Source organism: Chinchilla lanigera, unplaced genomic scaffold, assembly GCF_000276665.1.
Source record: "Chinchilla lanigera isolate Chin_1 unplaced genomic scaffold, ChiLan1.0 scaffold00011, whole genome shotgun sequence".
Lineage (NCBI taxonomy): Eukaryota > Metazoa > Chordata > Mammalia > Rodentia > Chinchillidae > Chinchilla > Chinchilla lanigera.
The window spans coordinates 7,740,760-7,762,945 of NW_004955412.1; the positions used below are offsets into that span (position 1 = coordinate 7,740,760).

At 36.6% G+C, this 22,186-nt stretch overlaps 1 protein-coding gene across 6 annotated transcripts in view; it reads right to left on the minus strand.

Moving 5' to 3' along the window:
- Positions 1-4,049: 4,049 nt before the first annotated feature.
- The window catches only part of LOC102022374 (caspase-4), a 70,182-nt gene continuing 52,045 nt past the window's right edge, over positions 4,050-22,186 (minus strand). The window contains exons 1-10 of one of the 6 annotated variants that reach the window (XM_005378000.2): positions 19,496-19,665; positions 17,589-17,844; positions 15,934-16,014; positions 12,129-12,223; positions 11,556-11,729; positions 10,496-10,730; positions 9,982-10,140; positions 6,806-6,912; positions 6,302-6,420; positions 4,050-4,573 (exon numbers count right to left, since the gene is read on the minus strand). In XM_005378000.2, the coding sequence (XP_005378057.1) occupies positions 6,322-6,420; positions 6,806-6,912; positions 9,982-10,140; positions 10,496-10,730; positions 11,556-11,729; positions 12,129-12,223; positions 15,934-16,014; positions 17,589-17,775 (1,137 nt within the window). In that variant the 5' untranslated portion in view covers positions 17,776-17,844; positions 19,496-19,665 and the 3' untranslated portion in view covers positions 4,050-4,573; positions 6,302-6,321. Of the gene's footprint in view, positions 4,574-6,301; positions 6,421-6,805; positions 6,913-9,981; positions 10,141-10,495; positions 10,731-11,555; positions 11,730-12,128; positions 12,224-15,933; positions 16,015-16,118; positions 16,252-17,588; positions 17,852-19,495; positions 19,666-22,186 lie in introns of those variants that run through there. The other 5 variants (XM_013511167.1, XM_013511166.1, XM_013511168.1 and 2 more) reach the window with 5 other exon arrangements.

Sequence of the window (22,186 nt, forward strand, 5' to 3'; positions counted from 1 at the left end):
AACAAGACTTTGTGTGTGTGTGTGTGTGTGTGTGAGAGAGAGAGAGAGAGAGAGAGAGACAGAGACAGAGACAGAGACAGAGAGAGACAGAGAGACAGAGAGACAGAGAGACAGAGAGACAGAGGGAGAGACTGAGAGAGGGCAAAAGAGACCAGTATAGGAATCTCATATGTGTTGTAAGTTTCAGTTACATGATTTATCTTTTTAAAATTTTTAAGTATTGGTAAGTGTTTGCTATACTTAATGTATTAATGAATACATTGTGAGGAGTTAAATATCTATCTACCTAACATCTATCTATCTATCTATCTATCTATCTATCTATCTATCTATTTATCCTCTATCGTCTATCAAATCTTTCTTATTTTGCTTTCTTCAAAAGCTCACATTCCCGCAAGAACCGCGAGCCCCCTTTTCATACATAAGTCTTTTCAGTGTGCTGCCTAAGTCTTTGGCCTGAGGCCAGTGGAGGTTTTCTGCTGCCACACAGGAGTTCTGTTTCCTTGAGTTGGAGAATCTTCATTCTCACCACCTTTAAGGATTAAGGATGTGTTTTGTTACAATCTCTTAAGGTCAAACACATCAGTTCCAAGTTTATTCCACTTCCTCTAAAGAACACAGAGTTTGGAATAGTTTTATCTTATTAATTAAGGAATAGTTTTATTTTATTAATTTGACTTGGATTGACTTGAAAATTGATAGTCTTGGATTACTGTCCTGAGAAGTATCTTGCCTCCTAGTTTTTCAAGAGAAAAAGCCGCTAAGCTGGTTGAGAACGTGCCATGTGTGAAATTACCTCAGCGCTGTGGAAGCAGTAACCGGCAAGCTGTCCCAGAGGTCGAGATGCAGAAGGCTTTCACACTAAAGTTTAAAGGATCACATCTCATGGCTTGTTAAATTGCTTAAATACTGGGGAAGAAACAGGAATGACTGGGAGAGGTGACGTACTTAGAGAGACGTGCAACCGCCATGAAAGGACTGCAAGTTGTAATGTTTGTGATCGTCATAGATTATGCTCCCTTCTTGCTATCAGCTTTGCCATAGGACAGTTTAGGGATGAAGAGCAGGACGGATTTCTGACCAAGAAAAGGCCATAAGGAAACCATCTTGAGCTGAGAATGCACACATGTTCTTTCAGAGAGAGGCAGAAGTGTGCTTGATATAACAGTATCTGTCAATTTACGAGTGGAACAGTGTTATTTACGTTTCTTAGGAAGAGCATAGGTGGGATCAGAATAACACCATAAACACCGTACTGGGTGTCCACAAGCTGATGAGGTGTGATGATTCTGTGTAGAGGTGGTGTCATCATGATGTCTTTCTGCTCTTTGCGTTTCTCAGCAGCAGATTTTTGCTCTACCAACTTTTCTGTGTGCTCTGCTTTAGCTATCTAACAGGTTACTGACGATCTACATTTAGCAACCATGTAAATTCTACTCGTGTCTCCCAAGCAACTTTTTACCCTATATATATACTCAGCATATCTTGTGAGTCCCACCTATACCTCATATGCTTACTTTCTAGCAAATTACTGACTATGTTTAGCACTTTCTATGAGTCCATTTGTTCTGTTTGGTTTCTTGTCTTCTTTGGAAGAACTGAATATTCTTAACAGGACAGCAAATGCCCATTATAGAAAGAAGTCGGCTGTTCCATCTGTATCAGAATGATAAATTTTATACTGTCTGCTTCCCAACATTTTTTCCAGACAAAGAAGGACAGCTTAAGAAGCATTTGGTATGATCCTTGTGAGAGATGATAGCATCTTGGCCCACGCTGACATAGAAAATATTGATATTTGGATGAAACTAAGAGACAATCAAAAGAAGTGATGACTGATTTTATATGAAGTTTACAGAAAGAAAGATATCAAGAATAACTTTCACATTTCTGGTTTATACACGTATTACTTTTTTTGTTTGTCTTTTTTTTTCCAGTACCAGGAATTGAACTCACAACCTTGCTCTTGCCAGGCAGGCGCTATGCCACTGAGCTAAATCCCCAGCCCCAGGTATTACTTATTATGAAAGTGGGCAGGATAAAAAAGGAGTAAATTTTGGAATTAAGGTGTGATGAGCAGAAATTAAACTTTATATTATGTCTCTAGGGAGATTTGTAGTTGGAAATTAGTTAAATATTGTTGTGAATTTTAGGAGACAAATCTATTGAATAATGCAAAGTTTGGAATGTATCAACATATGGATAGTATTTGACACCATGAACTTGAAAAATTTCACCTAGAATGAGAATGCAGAAGGGATGGGCAAAGCCAATGTATCAATATATATGATCAAATAAATACATATTTATAGTAGTACAATAAATATGCTATTTTTATTGTGTCAACTTAAATAATTCACTTTTGGAATTCACTTTTCTACATACCTCTAGGTTGGTTTCAGTCACAAGAGCTGTTTTTCATGAGGTCTGAAAGATGGAAGTGAAGTGGTATTCATGTTATTTGTAAACATGCAAAGTTAGTGAAGGACAGCAGGAACTTTGCAGCTTAGGTATGTTGCTGCCGGCCTTGTTGGTCTGGGGAAGCAACCAGACCCGCAGCTTTTCCAGATCCAGATCTTATTTTTTAATCTCTTTCTATTTTGGGTAAAATGAATATTTAATTCCAAGGATAAGTTTAGTATTAGCCTCTTGTGAAACACACATTCATGTTCAAAGTTGGAGGCTTATAAACAGCGGGAGACTGGCACAAGTTTAGTTCCTTCTCCTGGTTTCTAGCTGAATGCTGCAGGTTTTGACATGTCTTGGTTTATTCCCATCAAGTCCACCTTCATTTGCCACTTGCTTTCCCTGTGAATTTCGGGGTCCAGCCAGAGACACAGAAGCATCAGCCTCACATGGAGCAATGAACTTCCAGATGGTTCTGCTTTTGTAATCAGATCCTGAATGATACAGATATGAACAACCTGATATTTTTCATGTGTGTGTTAATGTATTAAAAAAGAGGAATAGAATAATTTTGACAAGCTACACAAAATTGTGAAGTGCTGATTTTGTGAGTGGCTTCATCACCCCTGCTGGCTGAAGTGTGCATTGAAAGATAATGATGACTTTCACTCCCCCAGAGAAGAAGAGAAGAAAAGGATGACTCAGTTGAACACATCATGGAGCCCCCGTCTCAGCCCTAGAACTTCTTCACTCTGTCTTTCACATTTATGTTGTTTATGTACTGATTCATCACCTATCTGCCGTTCACTTTAATCTTGGATGATTGTTTTAAGAAAATATTAACAATACGGTCACACAATGTCTTGTACAGAATGTTTGCCAATATACCTGTGAGCTCATATATGGGGAGAGAGAAGAAAGACAGCAAGGAAGAAATGTGGAAGAGAAAATTCATCTTGTGCAACACAAGTTATTTTTACTTTCTTCTTTATAACTTCAATTATAACTGGATATATTTGCATAAATTGGTTATGTTCTCCAAATCAAGATAGTTCTTGTTTTTTTTTTTTAAACTAGGCTTTATTTGCTGAAGATTGAAAGTTGAGAAAATGATTACACACATTCATTTGATACTGGTAATTTATTTAAATTACATTATAAACATTTTCAGATAATTTGTTAATAAAAATAGTTCTCATAATTCTTTGAAAAACAGTAAAAATTTATTTTATTTTATTTTATTTATTTATTTTTTTGGTCTTTTTCCGGTACTGGGAATTGAACTCATGACCTCATGCTTGCCAGGCAGGCACTGTGCCACTTAGCTAAATCCCCAACCCCAAACAGTAAAAATTTAATTTGGCTAAATTAAAAATAAGCCAAAACTCCTATAAATATGTATATGCATATAAATACAAAAAATTCTAAGTCAAATATTGGCAACATTACTTTAAGTTGAGAGTAAACGAAAAATATTCCATAATAAAGAACTTGTCACTCCAAGAATGTAATCAATAATTGTTACTAGGCCAATAGTTAAAATAACTATATCAGTACTCAATATACAATAATCAATAGTTTGATTTCTTTTGTTTGACAGCAGAGTCCAAAGTAGCATTCATCCTTGAAAGAGACAAGTCAGGTGGAGGATAGCAATGTAAACATATATTTTATTATTATGAAAATGAATTTAAGTAATAGAACACACTCTAATGTTGAAATACTGAAAGTATTCTCATTTAAATAATAAAGAATGACTAGTATCATTATCATACATGGCTATTATAGCTAGAAATCTGGTAAGCATAAAAATTCACAAAATGAAGTAAAAGCCATGAATATTGGCCAGAGAGAAAAAAGCCATAATTTGCAGAACCTTATACAGACAGGAACAGGATCTAGGGATAGAGGGAGAGGGCAAAGAAAGAAGGAAAGGGGAGGTAAAAAGGACTAAGATATGATATGAACTACTCTGGACAATAAATGTATTCACGATGTATTGTAAACATGTAGTAATGAAACAAAGTAAAAGAAAAGGGATCGAAGGAAAAATTAAGTCAGTGGGTGTTGAACAAAGTTGCTCAATGCAAGATTATGTATATTTAAGCATCAGTGGAGGTTCACATTTCCTTTTCTTCATAGAGTTGCTGCCACATTCAGTTGGAAACTATGGAGAAAAAAATTCTCATTCAGATAGGGAAAAACACAATATATTTGTAATATCCTTAGTTGGAAATTTGGAGAGGCTATTCAAAGAAAAGTATAAACTTCCTTTAAAAATAAAAAGAATATGTGACAAAGAGAATTCTTAAAGCACAGTTCTACATAATCCAATATACATATTTGCAACCCATTAAAACCTTATTTTAGTTGTGAGAAAATTTTCAACATCATTCTCAATTTTATTAGAGGGCCGGGGATATAGCTCAGCAGTACAGTGCCTGCCTGGCAGGCACAAGGTGGTGAATTCGATTTCCAGTAACAAAAACAGAAACAAAAATATTAGAAAATCTGCTTATGGTATTAACAAAATTATGCCAAGGAATTTTATTGTTTTAAATCTACTCAGTTAGTAAGATTTAAATTAAATATTTTTCTGCCTCTTAGTAATTATTAGATTTCTTGTTGACATATAATTATGCATAAAGAGCTGACAATAATTCATCTGAAGTTGCAAAAGTATTTAGCCATCAATCTGGCAAGATAATTTTATGGAATATATTCAAAGAAAGCAAACATTCTTGGACAGAAGTAAACACATAAATATATTCATCATCACATGGGCGTAGGAAATCAATATTGAAAACAACATCTCAAAGTAAGATGAAGGTGAAATAGTTTTACTGTATATGTCTGATATATATTATAAATAAAAATAATATTTAAGACCTGTTTATTGCCATTAGTAATGATTTGAAAAAATAAGTAAAAATGCACAAAATTGTGGATATAAAGTAAATCAATTATATAAAAATAAGTTGAGTTTTGCCCAAAAAGATTTTCAAAAGAGGAAAACTGAATAAGGGGTTTTAACAAGTTCTCAAAAAGTTTAGCTAGCAATGATTATTTCTTCATTAAAAGCTTCCTTTAATGGGTTTAATATTTAAATTTAATATCTAAAATTAGTGAGTATGACTTGCTTTATAGTAAAATAAGAGAATAAGTTTTTAAAAATGTATTATGCATTAATTCAGTGTTAATGCGATAGTGACTTATTTAGTACTTGTGGAAAGCTATCAGTTGAGAAGTTTAATATAAAAATATTCCTGATCAAAAATTGATCTTTTAAAATAATGGATTGATAGAAACCACAATGTCTTCATTTTCCTTGAAAAAAGTACAGAGAATATGGATATCCAGACTATTACAGCTGAGATATCAGTGGAACTAATTTCTGCAGTAAGAAATCTCTTTGTAAAAGAGATACAATCCTGCCAATGGCAGGAACCGACACACGTTGCTTCAGGATAGAGGCAGCAACTTCTCATTTGAGGCTGCGATATAGGTCAGCCTCATTGCAAACGGGGAAGACGTGACTCAGAAAGACTGACTGTTGGTGAGTACTCCCAAAACACACGACATACAGCACTTCTAAAGTTTGCATTTTGTGCATGCCTCAACTATTCTCTTACACTGAGTGATTCTTGAAAAAAAATGTGCCTGAAGGCTTTTCACCTGGTCACCACTAAACTAATCATTTCTTATACAAATATTATAGCGCAGTTGAGGGCAAATAAACTAAGTGACTCACCAGAGGTTCTTAAGAAAAAGCAAACATGACCCTCAGTAACAAATAAACAGTTAGTAGGCCATGGTTATTCTTCATTCTTATTCAGTCTTTCTGTGTAGACTCGGAGCAGGGAAAACCCAAATTCAAGTCTAAAGTGTGTTTTACCTGAGAGGTTTCCATGTATTTTAAATCCCAGGGAAGAGGTAGAAATATCGTGTCATAGATACTCTTTCAACGGTAGGCATCTGTGCCAGTACTGTTGGAGTCTCAAATGAATTTTGAACCTGAAATAGTAAAAGAAAGTCTTTATAATGGGTCTTAAAACAGGAAACGCACAATCACTCTCAACAGCAAAAAACACTATAGCGTATCTTAAGAATATTCCTAGGCAGAGTAGACTAAAGATATTTCTAGCTATTCCTTAGATATGGTGCAGACAGGAATGAACTAGAACCCTTAAGAAGAATTTCTTGGGTGAGCAAAGCTATGAGAATCAGATGCTATTAGAAAAATCAAATTGGTTCTATATGGAATTAATGAACATTCCCTGTTTAAATAAACATGGAAGAAAGGATGTTGGATCAGATGATGAGCACTGTGGCAGTTTTAAAAATGGCTTGCAAGTGGTTCTTTTCAGTTTTCAAAGCTGGAAAGAAAGAACACTCCTACCATTCGAAAAATGGCCTCCAAATGGTGACTCCAGCAATATTCTCTGATGAAGTAGGTGAGGAGAGAAATGAAGGGAGAGCCAGTTTCTAGCAGCCAAGAAACATTATCTGAAATAATGTAGGAAAACATTGGTGAATGTAGCTTTTGTAGAAGCATGGGAAGCTATTTGGGACAAAGGCTTTGGGACAAAGTATAATCTGATGCTTTTGAAAAGAGAAAGGGCTTAGCTGGGCAATACTGCGACCTCAGATTTCCACAATAGATAAAACGTTCATGGACCCTCTCTCAGCCTTCTTCACAGGCAAGGCAAAAGTTACACCTGGTAGGACTGCATAGAGTAGAAAAGACCACTGAGTCCTCTCGTACTCCCTGCATAATAGAGAAAAAAGCATCAAAGTCTCTGTTCCTTAATTCTTGGGCTCCTCTTTCTCTAGACTTGTTTCTGTTGCATAAAAATCTTTTGGAAGACTATTAGTCCTTACCATCCTAAGGTATTTAAGTTTCTATTATTAGAAAATAGAAGATTTATTTAGAAAATAGAAGATCTATTTACTAGAAATAGAAGATAATATTCCCTTAAACATCATTTACCTACAGATGGCTTCCTACTTTTCATTCCCTTTTTTTGCCCCCTCTCCGGTACCGAGATTCAAACTCACAACCTCACGCTTGCCAGGCAGGCGCTGTGCCGCTGAGCTAGAACCCCAGCCCCTCTCTTTCCCTTTTGTACTTAGGTTTTTCAAATATGTCCATCCTCTCCACCTCCATTTCCTTCCACTCTGCGCGTTGCTCTCTTGTTTCTCTACATACCAGCCTTATAAAACAGGCTTTTTCCAAGGTCATCTGTGATTTCCACATTCCTAAACCTCACAGTCGTTTATCAGAGCTCACCTTTGCTTGAACTGATATTCATATCAGAATCTATTGTCAAATTCCAAGAGTCTTTATTGCTATTTCTAAAAATATGGACTCCTAGTCTCCTGTCTTATTCTCTGACCCTACTTGCTGAGCTAACCCTTCCATCTCTGATCTTGAACTCTACAGTTCTTCCAGTCTTAGTATAGGACTTTATTTCACACTGTTCTCAACTTTTAGACAGCTCTGTCCATTCTTAGTTTATTAAATGTAATCCTTCATTATCTTTAATGTAGATCACTTTTCTTTTTTTTGGTTTTTCTCCGGTACCGGGAACCGAACTCACTACCTTGCGCTTGCCAGGCAGGCGCTTTGCCGCTGAGCTAAATCCCCAGCCCTGTAGATCACTTTTCTAAAACATACCACTATTCAACACGCTATTCTTTCTTTACCTTCATACATGCCACAGTCCTATCAAAGCTTCTTGCAAGATTCCTGTTTAAATGAATAAACTTGCGAACCAAGTCACCACTGTCATCTTTGTTTCCTACCATATCTACTAGACCACAGCTACTAAATTAATATGCTACTTATTAATTTCCTTTTGTTTTTAATTATTTACATCATTCTATAACTATCATTATCACCTCTGACTGGCAATTCTGCAATAGAATTTAACCTGTTTTTCTATAACTGCTCTTTCTGTACAGTAATTCATTTTCACAGATTTTCTCAGAGAGTTCTTTTAAAAATGAAATGATCTTACTATATCCTTGCTTACATCCCACCAAAATTTTCCTTTACTATTAGTATAAATGTCATGCAATGCCTCTAATTATCAGACTGTCATCTCCTTTTCTGGTGTCCGTACTATTCCTCTTCCTTGGATCTGGACACTGACATTCCTGGACTTCTCCTCCAAGATCCTTTTCTTCTCAGGTCCTCTATTCAAACTGTTTTTCCTGCTCAGGATATTTCTTTTATCATTAATATGATTAATATGACATTTGTCTTTTAAATTTAAGCAGAAATGTTTCTTGAAAGCACTCATCACAGTTGACAGTCCTTGTTCAATTTGTTTTGGTGTATTTGTGCATTTTTCCCAATTGATTTCTGTTTTTCTAGCCCTATTATAAACTTCATCAGTGTCAGTAACTCTCTGGTTTAATTGTGTAACATGTGCTCTGCACATCTGCCCTATTCCCAGCAGATGATTATAAATGCAGAAAAGGAATGCAAGGATTTTATTCTGTCAATGAAATTAAATAATTATTCTGAGTATGCATCAAGCTTCATATGACTTTTCAACTTAGTTTACCAGCTAAAATTGTAGGGCTCTTCCTTTAAATGAAGCCTTACTAAACATGCAATATATAAAACAAATAGAAGTTATACAGTTCTGTGTGTTAGTGTTCACATGATCAGGAGGGCACCTCTTGTATGGCCTCTTTCCTATTCCCCAGGTTAGCCTCAGAGCCTGGTAATTGTTACCCATACACTCGTGGCCATGCACAACATCATGAGCAGCACAAAGAAGCTTTTTAAAAAGGCAGAACCTCAAGACCTACTCCAGACATACTGAGTCAGAAATCCATACTGAAGGACATCCTACACTGACCATTAAAGCTTGTAGTCACTAAGTCAGAGCACTTGGAATTATGAACTGTGTTTACTTGGGTTTTTTTACATTGCTTTATTTAAATTCTTGATAGAATAATATTATGAATGATTATTAAAAGTTTTTTTTTTTTCTGCTAAGTGGATCAAGGACAACCAAGACTGTTCTCTATTTCTATGTTCTACTTCTACCTTCTAGCATCACTTTCCTGCCAAAAAAGCCAGAGCAAGATTGGCTTTCATTCACTGGCTATATTAGCCCAAATGCAGGCATGCCAATGTTAATTACTTTCCCCAGAAGATACTCAAGTAGCAGGCTAAGAGGTACTTGTGTGGGAGGACCAGGCCTGACAGTTTCACTAGTTGGGTTGTGTGATTGCTAGTAGGCAATCGGGTGAGGCAAGTCATAACAAAAAAGGCATTGCAGTGCCCTTCCTGTTTCAGAAGAACAAATCAAACAAAACCTCCCTTACTTTTGTGTCATGAAACTCTTTTAAATCTGGAGACTCCTTGCACTCCTACTAACATGGAAAGTGTCCTTCCAAATCGAGTTTTATGGCTCTCAATATTTTAAATCTCTCCTCCAATTAGAATATCCAATTAAGTAGAGTAAAACTGTTCAGTAATGAGACACGATTATAGACAAGCACAACACATAGAAACCAGTAGGAGGTTTAGAGAGTTTCCTGTCTGAAATCACTTACGTGGAGTGCAAGATTTGAAAGCAATGCAATCCTTTTCAACATGGGTCATTGTGACAGCATCACACCGTGCACGGTGCCAGTAATACTGCAAGGGAGGTGCACGTGTGTCTGCCATGACTTTTGTCCTCGCAGTGGTCACCCAGGCAATCCCATCACCCCCTGAGAAAGACATCACATCTAATGAGATATGTGGTACTATGTGACACTTACACGCACACAGTGTAAATCTTTTACCATGATGCCTTAATGTAGTACATTTTATCATGATATTTATTAAAATGCAAATATCTTACTGCTTGAAAAAATACCACACAGGCTTGGAATAATCCTAGTCCCAAGTGATTGGGACATTTCCCATTATTTTAGGTGACTTACTGTTTATTAATCTTTCTGAGCTGGATATAAGCAGAATATTAATTTGTTGCTTCCCTCACCCATCCCTGGGAAAATGAAACTTAGAAACAGGCCTTAGAGAAGTATAGGATCACTTCCTGGGGTCCTAACTCAGACTTACTGCCTCTGCAAGCCTGCGTGATGATGACCTTGGGTTTGTTTCTCAGATTCCTGCAATTATTGCTGTTGAAAATTGTAAAGATGGTGTCATCACGAAGAACATCTGGCTTTTCATCACTGTGCTTTGTCCCACAAATTCCATCCTCAATACCATGTGACATAAACACCAGGAAGGTGCTATCTGATGACCGGTGGTCTGGGTGGTCAGCAAAACGCCTTAGCTCTGTTTCCATTTCCTGAAGAGATCCAGAGTCACTATGGAGGAACTTTCCATATAGAGTTCATATGCACAGAGCTCATGAAAATTAATGAGAACTAAAGAATCAGGTTATTTTGACTGAATGGAATTCTAAGAGCAATAGTATTCTGGCATAAATCTAGACAATTTAGGTCTATCGAATATGAAGTTAGTAGGTTTTATACAGCAGCTAGCCCAGTGTCTCTTTTTCTGAAGAAACTGGAAAATAGAGTATAATGAGGGCCAAGTGAGATGACCAGTGTTTCAGACGATCAATATGTATTCATCTGTATTCCAGTCAGTTTCCTGTAGGTTTTCATTAAGGATAGAAAAGACAGGCAGACAGAGACTTTTCCATTGACAAAAACTGAAAGCATCACATTTTTTCATCATAGAATAGCTGAAATTTAAGCATAAAATGATTTCTCTAAATCCTGCCAGGGTATTTCATAACATACCAGAATCACAACTACTTAAATACCTTTACAGTTAGACACATGAATCTGACCTTATGATGAGTCACAGGACCACTTAGTAGATCTCTGATAGATTCAAGGCCCAGAACTTGTTTCTTATCCAGCTCATCAACTAACAGACACCTTCCAGATTGAAAATTCTCAAGAACCCCACATTTTTAGTGAAACATTGCTCTGCAGAAATTCTCGAAATATTTGCTATGAGATTGTGCTCTGCAGAACAGTGTACTGAGACCCAGTGGCTCATATTCTGGAGCAAATAGCATTCCTATAGGATGACTGCTGCCCAGGAAAAGTTGAAAATTGTTTTAGAAGGAAAGAAACTTATTCCACTCTCAGACTGTTACCTGAGCCGTTAGGTTTTCTTTTACTATCACTGAGTACCCGAGGTCTGTAAGCAGGTCTTGCATCCTCGCAACGTCAACCTCAGCACCATGTCGAATAGAAAAAGAGTCAAATATTTTGTTGCAGATGATGAGGGCCAGTCGTGTACGGCCTTCTTTCTCCATTATTGGATATATCTGTAATTATTAGATGGAGAATGACTTGACTCAGGCCCTTCCGTTCAAACAAAAGAAGCTGGTATCAGTATAGAGTGGAAGACAGAAAGCTTGGTAATGAAATATACGCCTCCTAAGAAGAAAGACAGAGCACCAAAGTAAAATCACATGCTAGGTCTGAGTATTCATTCTTGTAAGAACTGGGTTTGGGTTAGGTGGTAGAGACTAGTGGATAGTGAGTTCCAGGATGAGGTAGAAGAGATGGGGAATCTAACATGAAGACCACTTTATAGATGCAACTAATGACTTTTGTCTAAAGGGTAATACAAATTCTCTCTACAAGAATTAAAACATCCATTGTCTCCCCAGTGTCTTGCTTGAATTTACAATATGCTGCCTCTCTATGACAAAGCCTATCACCTTATCCGCCATTTCTTTCTTCAGGTTATGGAAATGATCACGAGGGCAGAGCTTCAGTGTATTCTTGGATTGGGCGCAGTGGATTTCCTGAGGACCTAAAAGAGAAACAGGAAACAAAGAAGGTGACTCATTAAGTGATCATATACCCTGTCTTGCCGTCAGGCACATGTCCACTCATTCGTCAGCAATGTTTATGACAATTCCACTTAAGAGAAAATAAGAAAATTGTTTCTTGTTTCACTGAAACAAATGTCTTGAGAACGCCCCTTCTCTTCCTTTCTTTTCCTCATATTACTGACCCCACTATAAATGTCTTTGTTTACCCAGTGGCCACAGCAGTGACTAGTCTTTCAAGTCCAACACTTTAGAGTCACATACAGAGTCTAAAATGTGTAAAGAAGCTTACCTTTCATTTCGTTCAGTCAAATCACTGTTCAGATAAACTTCATTTATAATATCTCTATTTTCTTATTAACACTCTGACCTCCACTTACAATGTCTCTTGAAAGGTAATCTGCACTATTCTATGCCATGCTGATTCTTTTTTAAAATTTTATTTTAAAAATAAAAAACTAACAATGACAATGAAGACTGAGCACCATCGTTGAAGATACACTATGTAGTGCACAGCAATTGTTAACTCCTGTCATGTTTGTTGTTTTTGTGTTGTCTTGACTTTGTCCTCTATGCCATTCTTTACAATTTTGTTTATCATAAAATGTGTATCCTCTGGGTACTGGCACACATTAACCACCATTCAGAAAACATCTAATCCCTTCCCCCAGTGAATGCTCAACAATGCTTTCATGGCTTCAATATGTCCTTTCTCTATGTTTCTATCCTTAAATATGAATGTCCCTTATAAGTACTAATTCCCATTGAATTTCATTGTGATCAGTGTACCATAAAGTAATTAAGACAGGAAGATGTCTTTCTTTTCTATATGCCCAGTGTCTAAAATGATTATTTGGGAAAATGCAGAGTTTATAACTCTTCATTAATGATTAGATATCTTCAGATACTTGAGAATATCTCTGCTTTGTTATTTGTTTTTCCTCTAGGGCACAAGCCTTCTCTTTCTTATAATATTTTTGCATACAAATTATTTTATCTTAGTGTTCAAAAATCTATCAATTTACCTACACACTACCGACTAATTTTTCTTTTTCTTTATTTTATTTTAAAAATAAAAGGAGGAAAGCATGAACAGACAGACAACCTTTTACAAAATAGCAAAAGAACAGTACAGGTAATAGAGTTACGAACAAAGTGGTAGGAAACTGACAATGCTTGTTGTATTACATATTGATATCTTCAAAGTACCCACTTATTTTTCTTTTCATTCTACTGCAGAGATGGGTCTTTCCTTCTATCTAAGGTCATCCTCTGTTCTTATTGTCAGAATTCCATCTCCCCTCACCCCCTAAGGATTCAACTTAGATACTGATTCAGCGCCTGTTCTATATCGTCAAATTTGCACTCTCCCCACTGAGCTATGCCCATTGCAAATCAGCGTAACTTCACGTCAGTCGTCTTATTAAGAGCATTTCTCTTGGCCCTGCTTCTTCTCCAGCTAGTGTCACATTTCTGTCTCACTTCCCGGCACAGTTCCATAAAAATACTGTCTATTTTCACTATTTTTAAAACTTTTTTCAATCCAACCTGGCTGTTACGCTCATCACTTAAATCAAGTACTTCCTACGAACTCTGTGCCTCACGATCTGTTGTTTATTAGCCGTCTTACATGGGAAAACGTGTCCCCTTTCTTGAACAGTGTTCTTGAGGTTTCTGTAATGCTGTGTTGCTCAGCCATTCTTCCTAAATCTGTGTTCCTTGGTGCTTCTTTCTCTTTGCGATCACTCCAAAATGTGTTTTGTCATGTTTTGGGCTCTCTAATAAGATCTATCAATTTTTAAATATTTCAATCAAAGTTTTGAATTTAATCTCTCTAATATAATCTATCAATTTTTTCTCACTGAGTTGGCATCTTCCAATCTTATACCTTAAAATACCCTCTGCACGCTGATGATTCCAACATTCGTTCCCTGCCCTGACTTCTCCATGAACTCCGCAACTGAACATCCACCTATCTATTCATTCTCTAGGAGATAACGTGTTTCACCTACACAAGTACAAAGCGAGGCACTTGATGTTTGTCTCCTCTACAAATTTGTCTTTCCTGAGCAGCACCTGTTTCTTCTAACTCTGTAGACCATCGCAGTCATTCAGTTGGCAAACCCAAACAAGAATTTGATTCTTTCCTCTTACTCGCTTCTCAAACTACTAGTAAATTAAATGCTTCTCATGACCTTTATAGTTATAACCTCAGTCGAAATCCTGTTATCCCTTCATCTTTATTTTAACTAATACATGAAAACATAAAAACTATGCATATTTATTAGATAATACGTTATGCTTTGACACACGTATACATTGTGTAATGCTTAAATCTAAATAAAACAAAACCGTCTAAGATTTTCTATTGGCAATAACATCCAGATGCTTCTCCACCGACAAAATGGCCCATGCAGAATACCTCAGATCTATTTTATAGCTCCCCCAGTTAGACTTTCCCTAATTTCCTATTTTACACCTAGATCTGCCTTCTTTTCTAACCTCTCACAGCAAGACCATTCCTGTCCTAGGCCCCTGCCCCTCCCCTCTCTACTTAGAGCCTGCTACAAGCTCTTCCTCGTGACTCAAGCCTGGGGAGACAAATAACCACCCGCCTCTCTTCCTTTCCCTCCGCCTTCCTCTCTCTCCACCCTCAGACACAATATCTCTATCTCTGGCATGTCTCATCCTTTTCTTTCTTGTATGTACTCTGAAAATACACTACTTTTACACATTTATTATATATCTACCCTTAATAATTAGAAACAATATTAGCAAGATCTTGCTTTGCCTTACTTACTGCCAGGTAAACCTAGGATTGAGAGGAGCAGTTCAGCTTTTCAACTACTGTGCACTGAACACATACACCCATGAAAAGTGCCATGTTTCATTACTTGGTAAATTTGTCCAGTACTTCTGAAGTAGTGGCATTCAGGAAATAATACAAGTATAACCCCTTGCTTGATACTAGAATTCTTTAAGATAGCCTAATAATTAAGCAATTTATTTGATTACTGTATGTGTCACTCATAGTGAGATTTTTAAATGCCTTTTAAAAATCATATTCTTATTCTATTTATTGCAGTAAGTTGCTTCTTTTTATCTTTTTTCTTCATTAATAAAAGGTCTTGCTATCTTTCTTTTTCCTTTATTAATTTCATTAAAATATGAATCTTATAGTTTATTTAAAGGTGTTATTAGTTTCATTAAATATGAGTCTCTCATCTACACTCTATCCACTGTTCTGGTATATAAACACTAGAATGTGTGGCTAGTGGTTTGGTGCAGATAGGTTTCTTGACTGTTATTCAAATTCTCTGTAGCCTTTCCGAGACTTCATAAAGGTTTCTTAAAATCTACTTAGTTCAAATAATGTCATTATGTGTTCAGCAATAGACATTACCTACCACCTTTAATACTGATCCTGGGGCCACACCAGCATCCTCTTGTTTCTTTACCTTTACTTTACCTTCATGTTTTTCCCCTCTGGATTCTGAGAATTGTAGAGCAGGGAACTAAGTGGTAATCACAATTTTGAAGGACATTCTTAGACTGAGAAGTGAGAGAAAGCTAAATTGTCTGAACCTCGATTTAATGGTCTTTCACCCATTATGAAGAGCCCCTGTACAGCTGCCTCACCGTAGCCGATGTCTGAGGGTTCTCATAAAGCTTACAGTTCGCTAGTGGTTACCTGCTGGAGCGATAGCCAGTTCCTCCACTGACACAGCAATTTCTTCATCTCTGCTTTCTTTACTATCATCTTCAGATGCTGCTATAGAAATGAGCAAAATACTAAGGATCAGTGCTATACAGTACTCTGAAAGTCATTCCCAATAATGAAAATTCACTGAAAACACAGGATTCCCAGATCTTTACCCAGAGACTTTCTCATGAGAATTAAGGTGTGAAAAACTTCACTTGTGACCTGGGGATTGGAGGCAATTACTTCTCAAAGAGGATGATGAGGCAGAATTGTTTTCAGATTTCTCATCATTTTCAGGATGAGATTCTGAAATAATATGAAAAACAGATTTGTCAGCAGAATCTGATGTCTAGAACCTATATACTTCAAACTCTCCCCATTGCTCTGATAAGTAACTGAGCACAGCTAGCATAAGACTCCTCTATGAAGCATGAGGGATGAACCAATTTTCCAGCTTCAACTATGTTTCAGAGGTTGCTGACCTCTGTACCCAGTGAAAAGGGAGGCAGAAGAAATGAAGAGGAAGTCATTTACCTTCCTGCTTATATAACCGAAAGAATAATAAAAGTATTTAGTCATGGCTTGTTGGTGATAGCATTCACTATTTCCTGAAAGAGATGCAAAAATCTATAGACGGGTTAAATAATCTTTGAACAGCAACAAAAATACTTCTAGAGGAATATTCCAAAAATTTAGAATATACTTATTTCTATGTTATACTCTAGGTCAGGGTTAAAGAACTATAAACTGGAAGCAAAAAAAAAAAATTAAATTTTATTGAAATACATCAACACTTATGGCATATGTTTTTGATGCTTTCATGCTATAGTAGCAAATCTCGATCATGAAAGGGATCATATCATTCACAAAGCTTAAAATATTTACTATTTTGGGGGGGAAATGCATGCCATCTTACGTTCTATTGAGAAGCAAACAGTAACTGTTAAATTCTGTGCCTTCTAACTAATACAAATCTAGATTTCCAGAAATTTCTCCCTGGAGCTATGACGTAGAAGGTGGTGGATATTTCTCCATTGAAGATTTTATATAGCTCTGAATAACTCTAAAGTCTCCCTTATATAACCAGAGAATCGTAGCCTCTCTAAGCATTATCTCTGAATTCTAAATAGCCATTTATTCATTCATTCACTTATGAGTATTTTCTGAGTACCCATCATGGGTCAAATGTTCAGGCTGGCCTTGAGTTCACTTTGTAGTCCAGGCTGGTCTCAAACTCACAATGATCCTCCTGCCTCAGCCTCCTGAGTGCTGGGATTCCAGTTGTGTACCACCACTCCCAGTTTATGATATGCTTTGAATCTATTCATGAAAAAAAAAAATCAGGCAAAGATCCCTGTATTGGAGCTTATTTTTAGAAGAGGAAGATAATTATATAGTGAATAAATAAATGTTATGGTATAATTAAGATGGTAATTGTTAAAGGAAAAGGAAAATGTGCTAGGGTATAAAAGTAATTAGGGTAGATTGGGGTAGATTGTGCTATTAAATAGAATAAATAGTGACACAAAAATTCCTATTGATGGGGATAGTTTGTTCTGTACTTGTAAGTGGGAGAATAAAAACAGCACACACAGACAGTAGAGAAAGAATGAGTTTTTAGGCCTTCAACTGAAGCTACTCACGTAATCTCTGCCGTTCCTTGGGATGGGCTAGTTGGCCTGCAAGCAATTTGCCTGTCTTCTCAGGGATATCCTTCACCACTTTTTCAGTGTTGTTCACGATGCGATTCACCTCTTTTCTTACTTTGCGGATGTCCTTTTTGTTGAGCACATCTTTTGTTTTTTGGCGGATTTTCTTTTTGTTGAACATCTTTCTACATCTTGCTGATTTCCTTTTTGTTTAACACATTTCTTCCAAAGTCATCAAAACGTCCATCACCTAGGTGCTTAACAACGGACTTTGTGTTATTGAATGGTTCATCACTAGGTGCCCGTTAGCTGCGAGCACGATGGATATTAGATAGGAAGAGAATCCTAGACATTTGGTTCTAAGCCAGTGGTTCTCAAATTTTAATGTGCATTAAGTTATATCATGTACAGGTACAAATTCTCTATGATGAATGTGATCATGAGGTATATCTGAAGTATACCAATAAAATATGATTGAAAAAATTAAAAATTTAAAAAAGGAATCATCTAGAAAGCTCTATAAGCAGAGCTTTCTCTACCATGTTTCCCCAAATTCTTATTTGAATGATTAGACTACGTTCTAGGAATTTTCTTTTTTTTTTTTCTTTTTTCTTTATTTTATTTTAAAGAAAAAGGAACAAAAACAAAGTAACAAAAAAAAAACATAAACACTATAGAAACGACACAGAATTTCGAAACAAGATGATAGGAAATCAACAGTGGTTGTTGTATTACTTATTGTTATCTTCAAAGTAGTTCCTCAGATTACCAGATATAAGTATGTAAGATTGATCAAACAATTAAAAACATTAGCTGTTCCTTTCACTTAACCAATATAAATTAGTGGTACAATTATCTTACCTATCTTGTATGTATATATATCTATATCTATAGCTAGCTGTATATCTATACCTATCTATACACAAATATATATATATTCTTTCATTCCTTCTCTCCTTTTCTTTTCTTAAATTTTCATTTCTAATAACTTCCCAGGTGATGCCAAAGCTGCCAGTCCAAGAAGCACACTTGAAGTAACAACATTTAGCTTGTTTTCCTGTTCAATCTTCTGTTTTGTTTTGTTTTGTTTTGTTTAACACAAGGTCTCATTTTGTAGTACAGGCTGGCCTTGAACTCCAGACAATCCTCCTGCCTCAGCCTCTGCAGTAGTGGGATTACAGGGATGTGCCACCTTGCCCAGTGGAACCCTCTCCCGTTTTACAGACTGAGAAAATGAGGTTCAGAGAAGGGAAATGAGTTCACAAAGCAACTTACTGATAGATAATGAGTTCAGTCTTTTTATCATCCATGATCCCTTTTCTTTTGTTTTATTTTTTAGTACAGTAAAAAATAATTTCAGTAATCTAAGAAGACATTATATTCAGTATGTGGAGCCATATAACATAACACATCATATCTATAAACTAATGGCTTCTCTTCTTTCTCTTGCTATGGCTGACAGTCCTGTGCTCAGAGGTTAGGAACATAAACTGTAGCTTGCTTACTTGTTGCCAAAAATGAAAGCTTACACAGAGAGCAGAAATAAGGTGAAAAAATGTAAGTTACTTTGTTCAGTTGCATGGCTTCTCATCCTGAGAATGCGTGAGAATTTCAGATCAATATGAGTCCAAAGAAAAGCCTCAGATCACAGAAAAATTTAAGGAATTTAGATTCGTTTACATTTACTTTTCTTTTAAGAAGTTGTAAAGTGTTAACTAAAATACTTTGTTCACAAAGTGGCTGATGTCCCCCAAACTTCCCGTAACTCCTTTGTCCCCAGTCCACCAACAAAAACAGTATTGGGTGGTAGGTCTCCCTCCCTGCCTCCTTCTTTCTCCGAGACAAGAAACGTAACTCCCTCAAAACACAGCCACCAGCAGAGAGTAAGTAAAGCTACTCACCGGCCCTGGCTGTCTGCACTCTCCCGGGGCAGGAAAAACAATGGAACAGAAGCACTCAAAAGCCTTCTTCCTTTCCTGTCAGCCCAGAGTGTGATGACTCAGTTTAAACGGGGAACTCCAGCTTCTCAGATTCTCTTTCTGTTTTGCAGGATACAACTGGGCCTCATTTCTGGTGTGTAACCTTCCTGGTTCATGTAACAAAGTTATCAGAAGGAAAACACACGCATTCGAACACACACAATGCCTGGGCTCAGTGTTCAGTGTTTTAGCCCTGGTAATTAATCTAAGTGTCTATTTGTCTCAGTGCCACCCTGAGCTTTGATATTGCCAGGAAGCCTCACCCCACTGACACCTCCATCACCCAGGGCGCATAGATTGTCTAAGGCTTCAGAAAGACTGACTGGGCACTGTGAAAGGGTTATGCTCTTACCTCTGTTATCTGTTTACCTGTCATTTCTACATCTGGTTTATTTGTTAGATTCGTGTGTGTTTTTGTGTTAACTGTGCAAGAAAATCTTTTACTTAAATTATGGGTGTATGGTTGCCATTAAAATCAAATCATGGCAAAGTTTATAAAGTACAGGAAGGCTGCTTTGTTTCTTTAATTTCACAGTACACAGTAACCACAGTTATATGTTTAGTTGGTATCTTTGTGAATTATTTTCTAGTCTATTGTGAAACACTTAATACATTACTAATTTAATTGATGAACCCAATCATTGATCTCCTTATATCCATGCACTTTTCCTTAAACTCTGAGCTGGCCTCACGACTTGGTTTTGGCCCACATGAGGCCTAGTGGACTTTGTACAGTTCTAAGCCCAGTATCATAAAATGTTGTATACTTTTCCCTCTTGGATACCGGAAACTCTGTGCAAACCAAGCTGGCCCAGTTGGTTGCAGGATAATAAAAGCCACCCAGCTGTTGTCTCGTGAACAACAGTAAACCTTATTGGTGTCAGGTCTGCTGATTTCTTGGGTGTTTTGATACTTACTCAACAATAGATAACTGACAGGCAGGTATTTATTTATAGCTTTCTCTTCTTAATACCATTGTCATCATCATATTACCAAAAATATAATTTTCTTTTACTCTTACAATGTATGACAAATATTTTGAAAAGTCAACATATTAAAGACTCTCTGTTACAGTGCTACCTCAGTTCACAAACTTACTTTTTCTACTATCTTGGAAAAGATGGCCACATTTGTATTTGTGTGAGAAAAATGACCATGGTCATGTTTGTTACTGGATGCAAAGTTGGCAAACAAAACCAAAATTCTTCCAGATGCTTCTGTTTAGGAACTAAACTGTTTGTGAACGTAATATGCATTTGTGCACATTGCACATTTCCATATATTATATGATATATAAAGACACTGTAAATTTATAATGTAGTTATGAAATATTTCACATATTATTTAAACCACTTAAATGTATTATTTTAATATGTGACTATTAAAACATATGCAATATATAAAAATAAGCTAACTGTATAACACATTTATTATCTACTCATCAGTTGATAGATACTGTACTTGGGTTGTTTCCATGTTTTAGCTATTGTGAAAATGCTATGCAATTCTTCTTAGTATACTCTCAGAGTGTAACTACTGACTAATATGGTAAATCTATTTTAATTTTTTGAGAAACGACTATATAGTGTTACCATTTTTCTATTACCACCCACAATACACAAAGGTACTAATTACCCCACATTTTTGCCCACATCTCGTACTTCCTTTCTATGACAGAGCCCAATGGTGTGTGAGGTAATAAGTGACCACAGTTCCCGGCATCATTATTTTTCACCCTCTTGCTGCGGTGAATCAGAGCCTGTTTTGTTTCATCATTGAAGTGCAGATATTATATGAGGATAAATCCAGTTAGTTTTTCCTATTTTATTCCCACTTATTACCATATTAATTAAACTTAATTCTCTAGTAAAGAACCCCCAAAGACACAGTTCATTTGTCTTTGCTTTTATTGAATTAGAAATGAAATTCATGTGTTGTCCTGGCAAAGGTGCTGTGTGAATTTGATAAAGGAAGGCTAGGTTGCCTGCGGTTTCTGCAGAAAAGAGAAAAGAAGATGTAAACATTTATGCCATGCAACCTCGATCTCACCCTTCATCTAAATTCTTTTCCACTCTCCTCCATGTGCTTGCCCCTCCCTTGACTTTTGTCCTATAATCTCCAGTCTATTCAGGAAATGTTACTCCAATTGATCTTGCAAACCCTAAATTATGAGGTGTCATGACCACATGGCTATCAATGATCCCAGGGAAAAACAGCTGTAGGATGAGGAAAATATAGACAAGAGACAAGAGCTGAGGTCAGGTGGAGGTCCTCTCTCCTGATGGAAGGAGAAGAACAGGGGAAGCACAGTAGGGGTGTTTATTTATAGTTTTACAAAGTTAGTATTACAAGACACAGGTTTGCCTAGTGACTAATAACTGGCATTGTCTGGGCAGGATATTCTTCTCAGGACTAAGATAGTTTGATTGCTTTAGTCACTTTGGCCTTGTCTTCCCCGACACATGTGACCAATTTCCAGCTTCAGCCACTCCCTATGAGGTATGATTGAAATATATGGTAACTGTTTAAATTTTAAACATTTAGTATGAAAGGGATTTTGCCCTTGCTTTCCTTCAAAATACTCTCCCTCTTTTCAGGCATACCTACCCCACA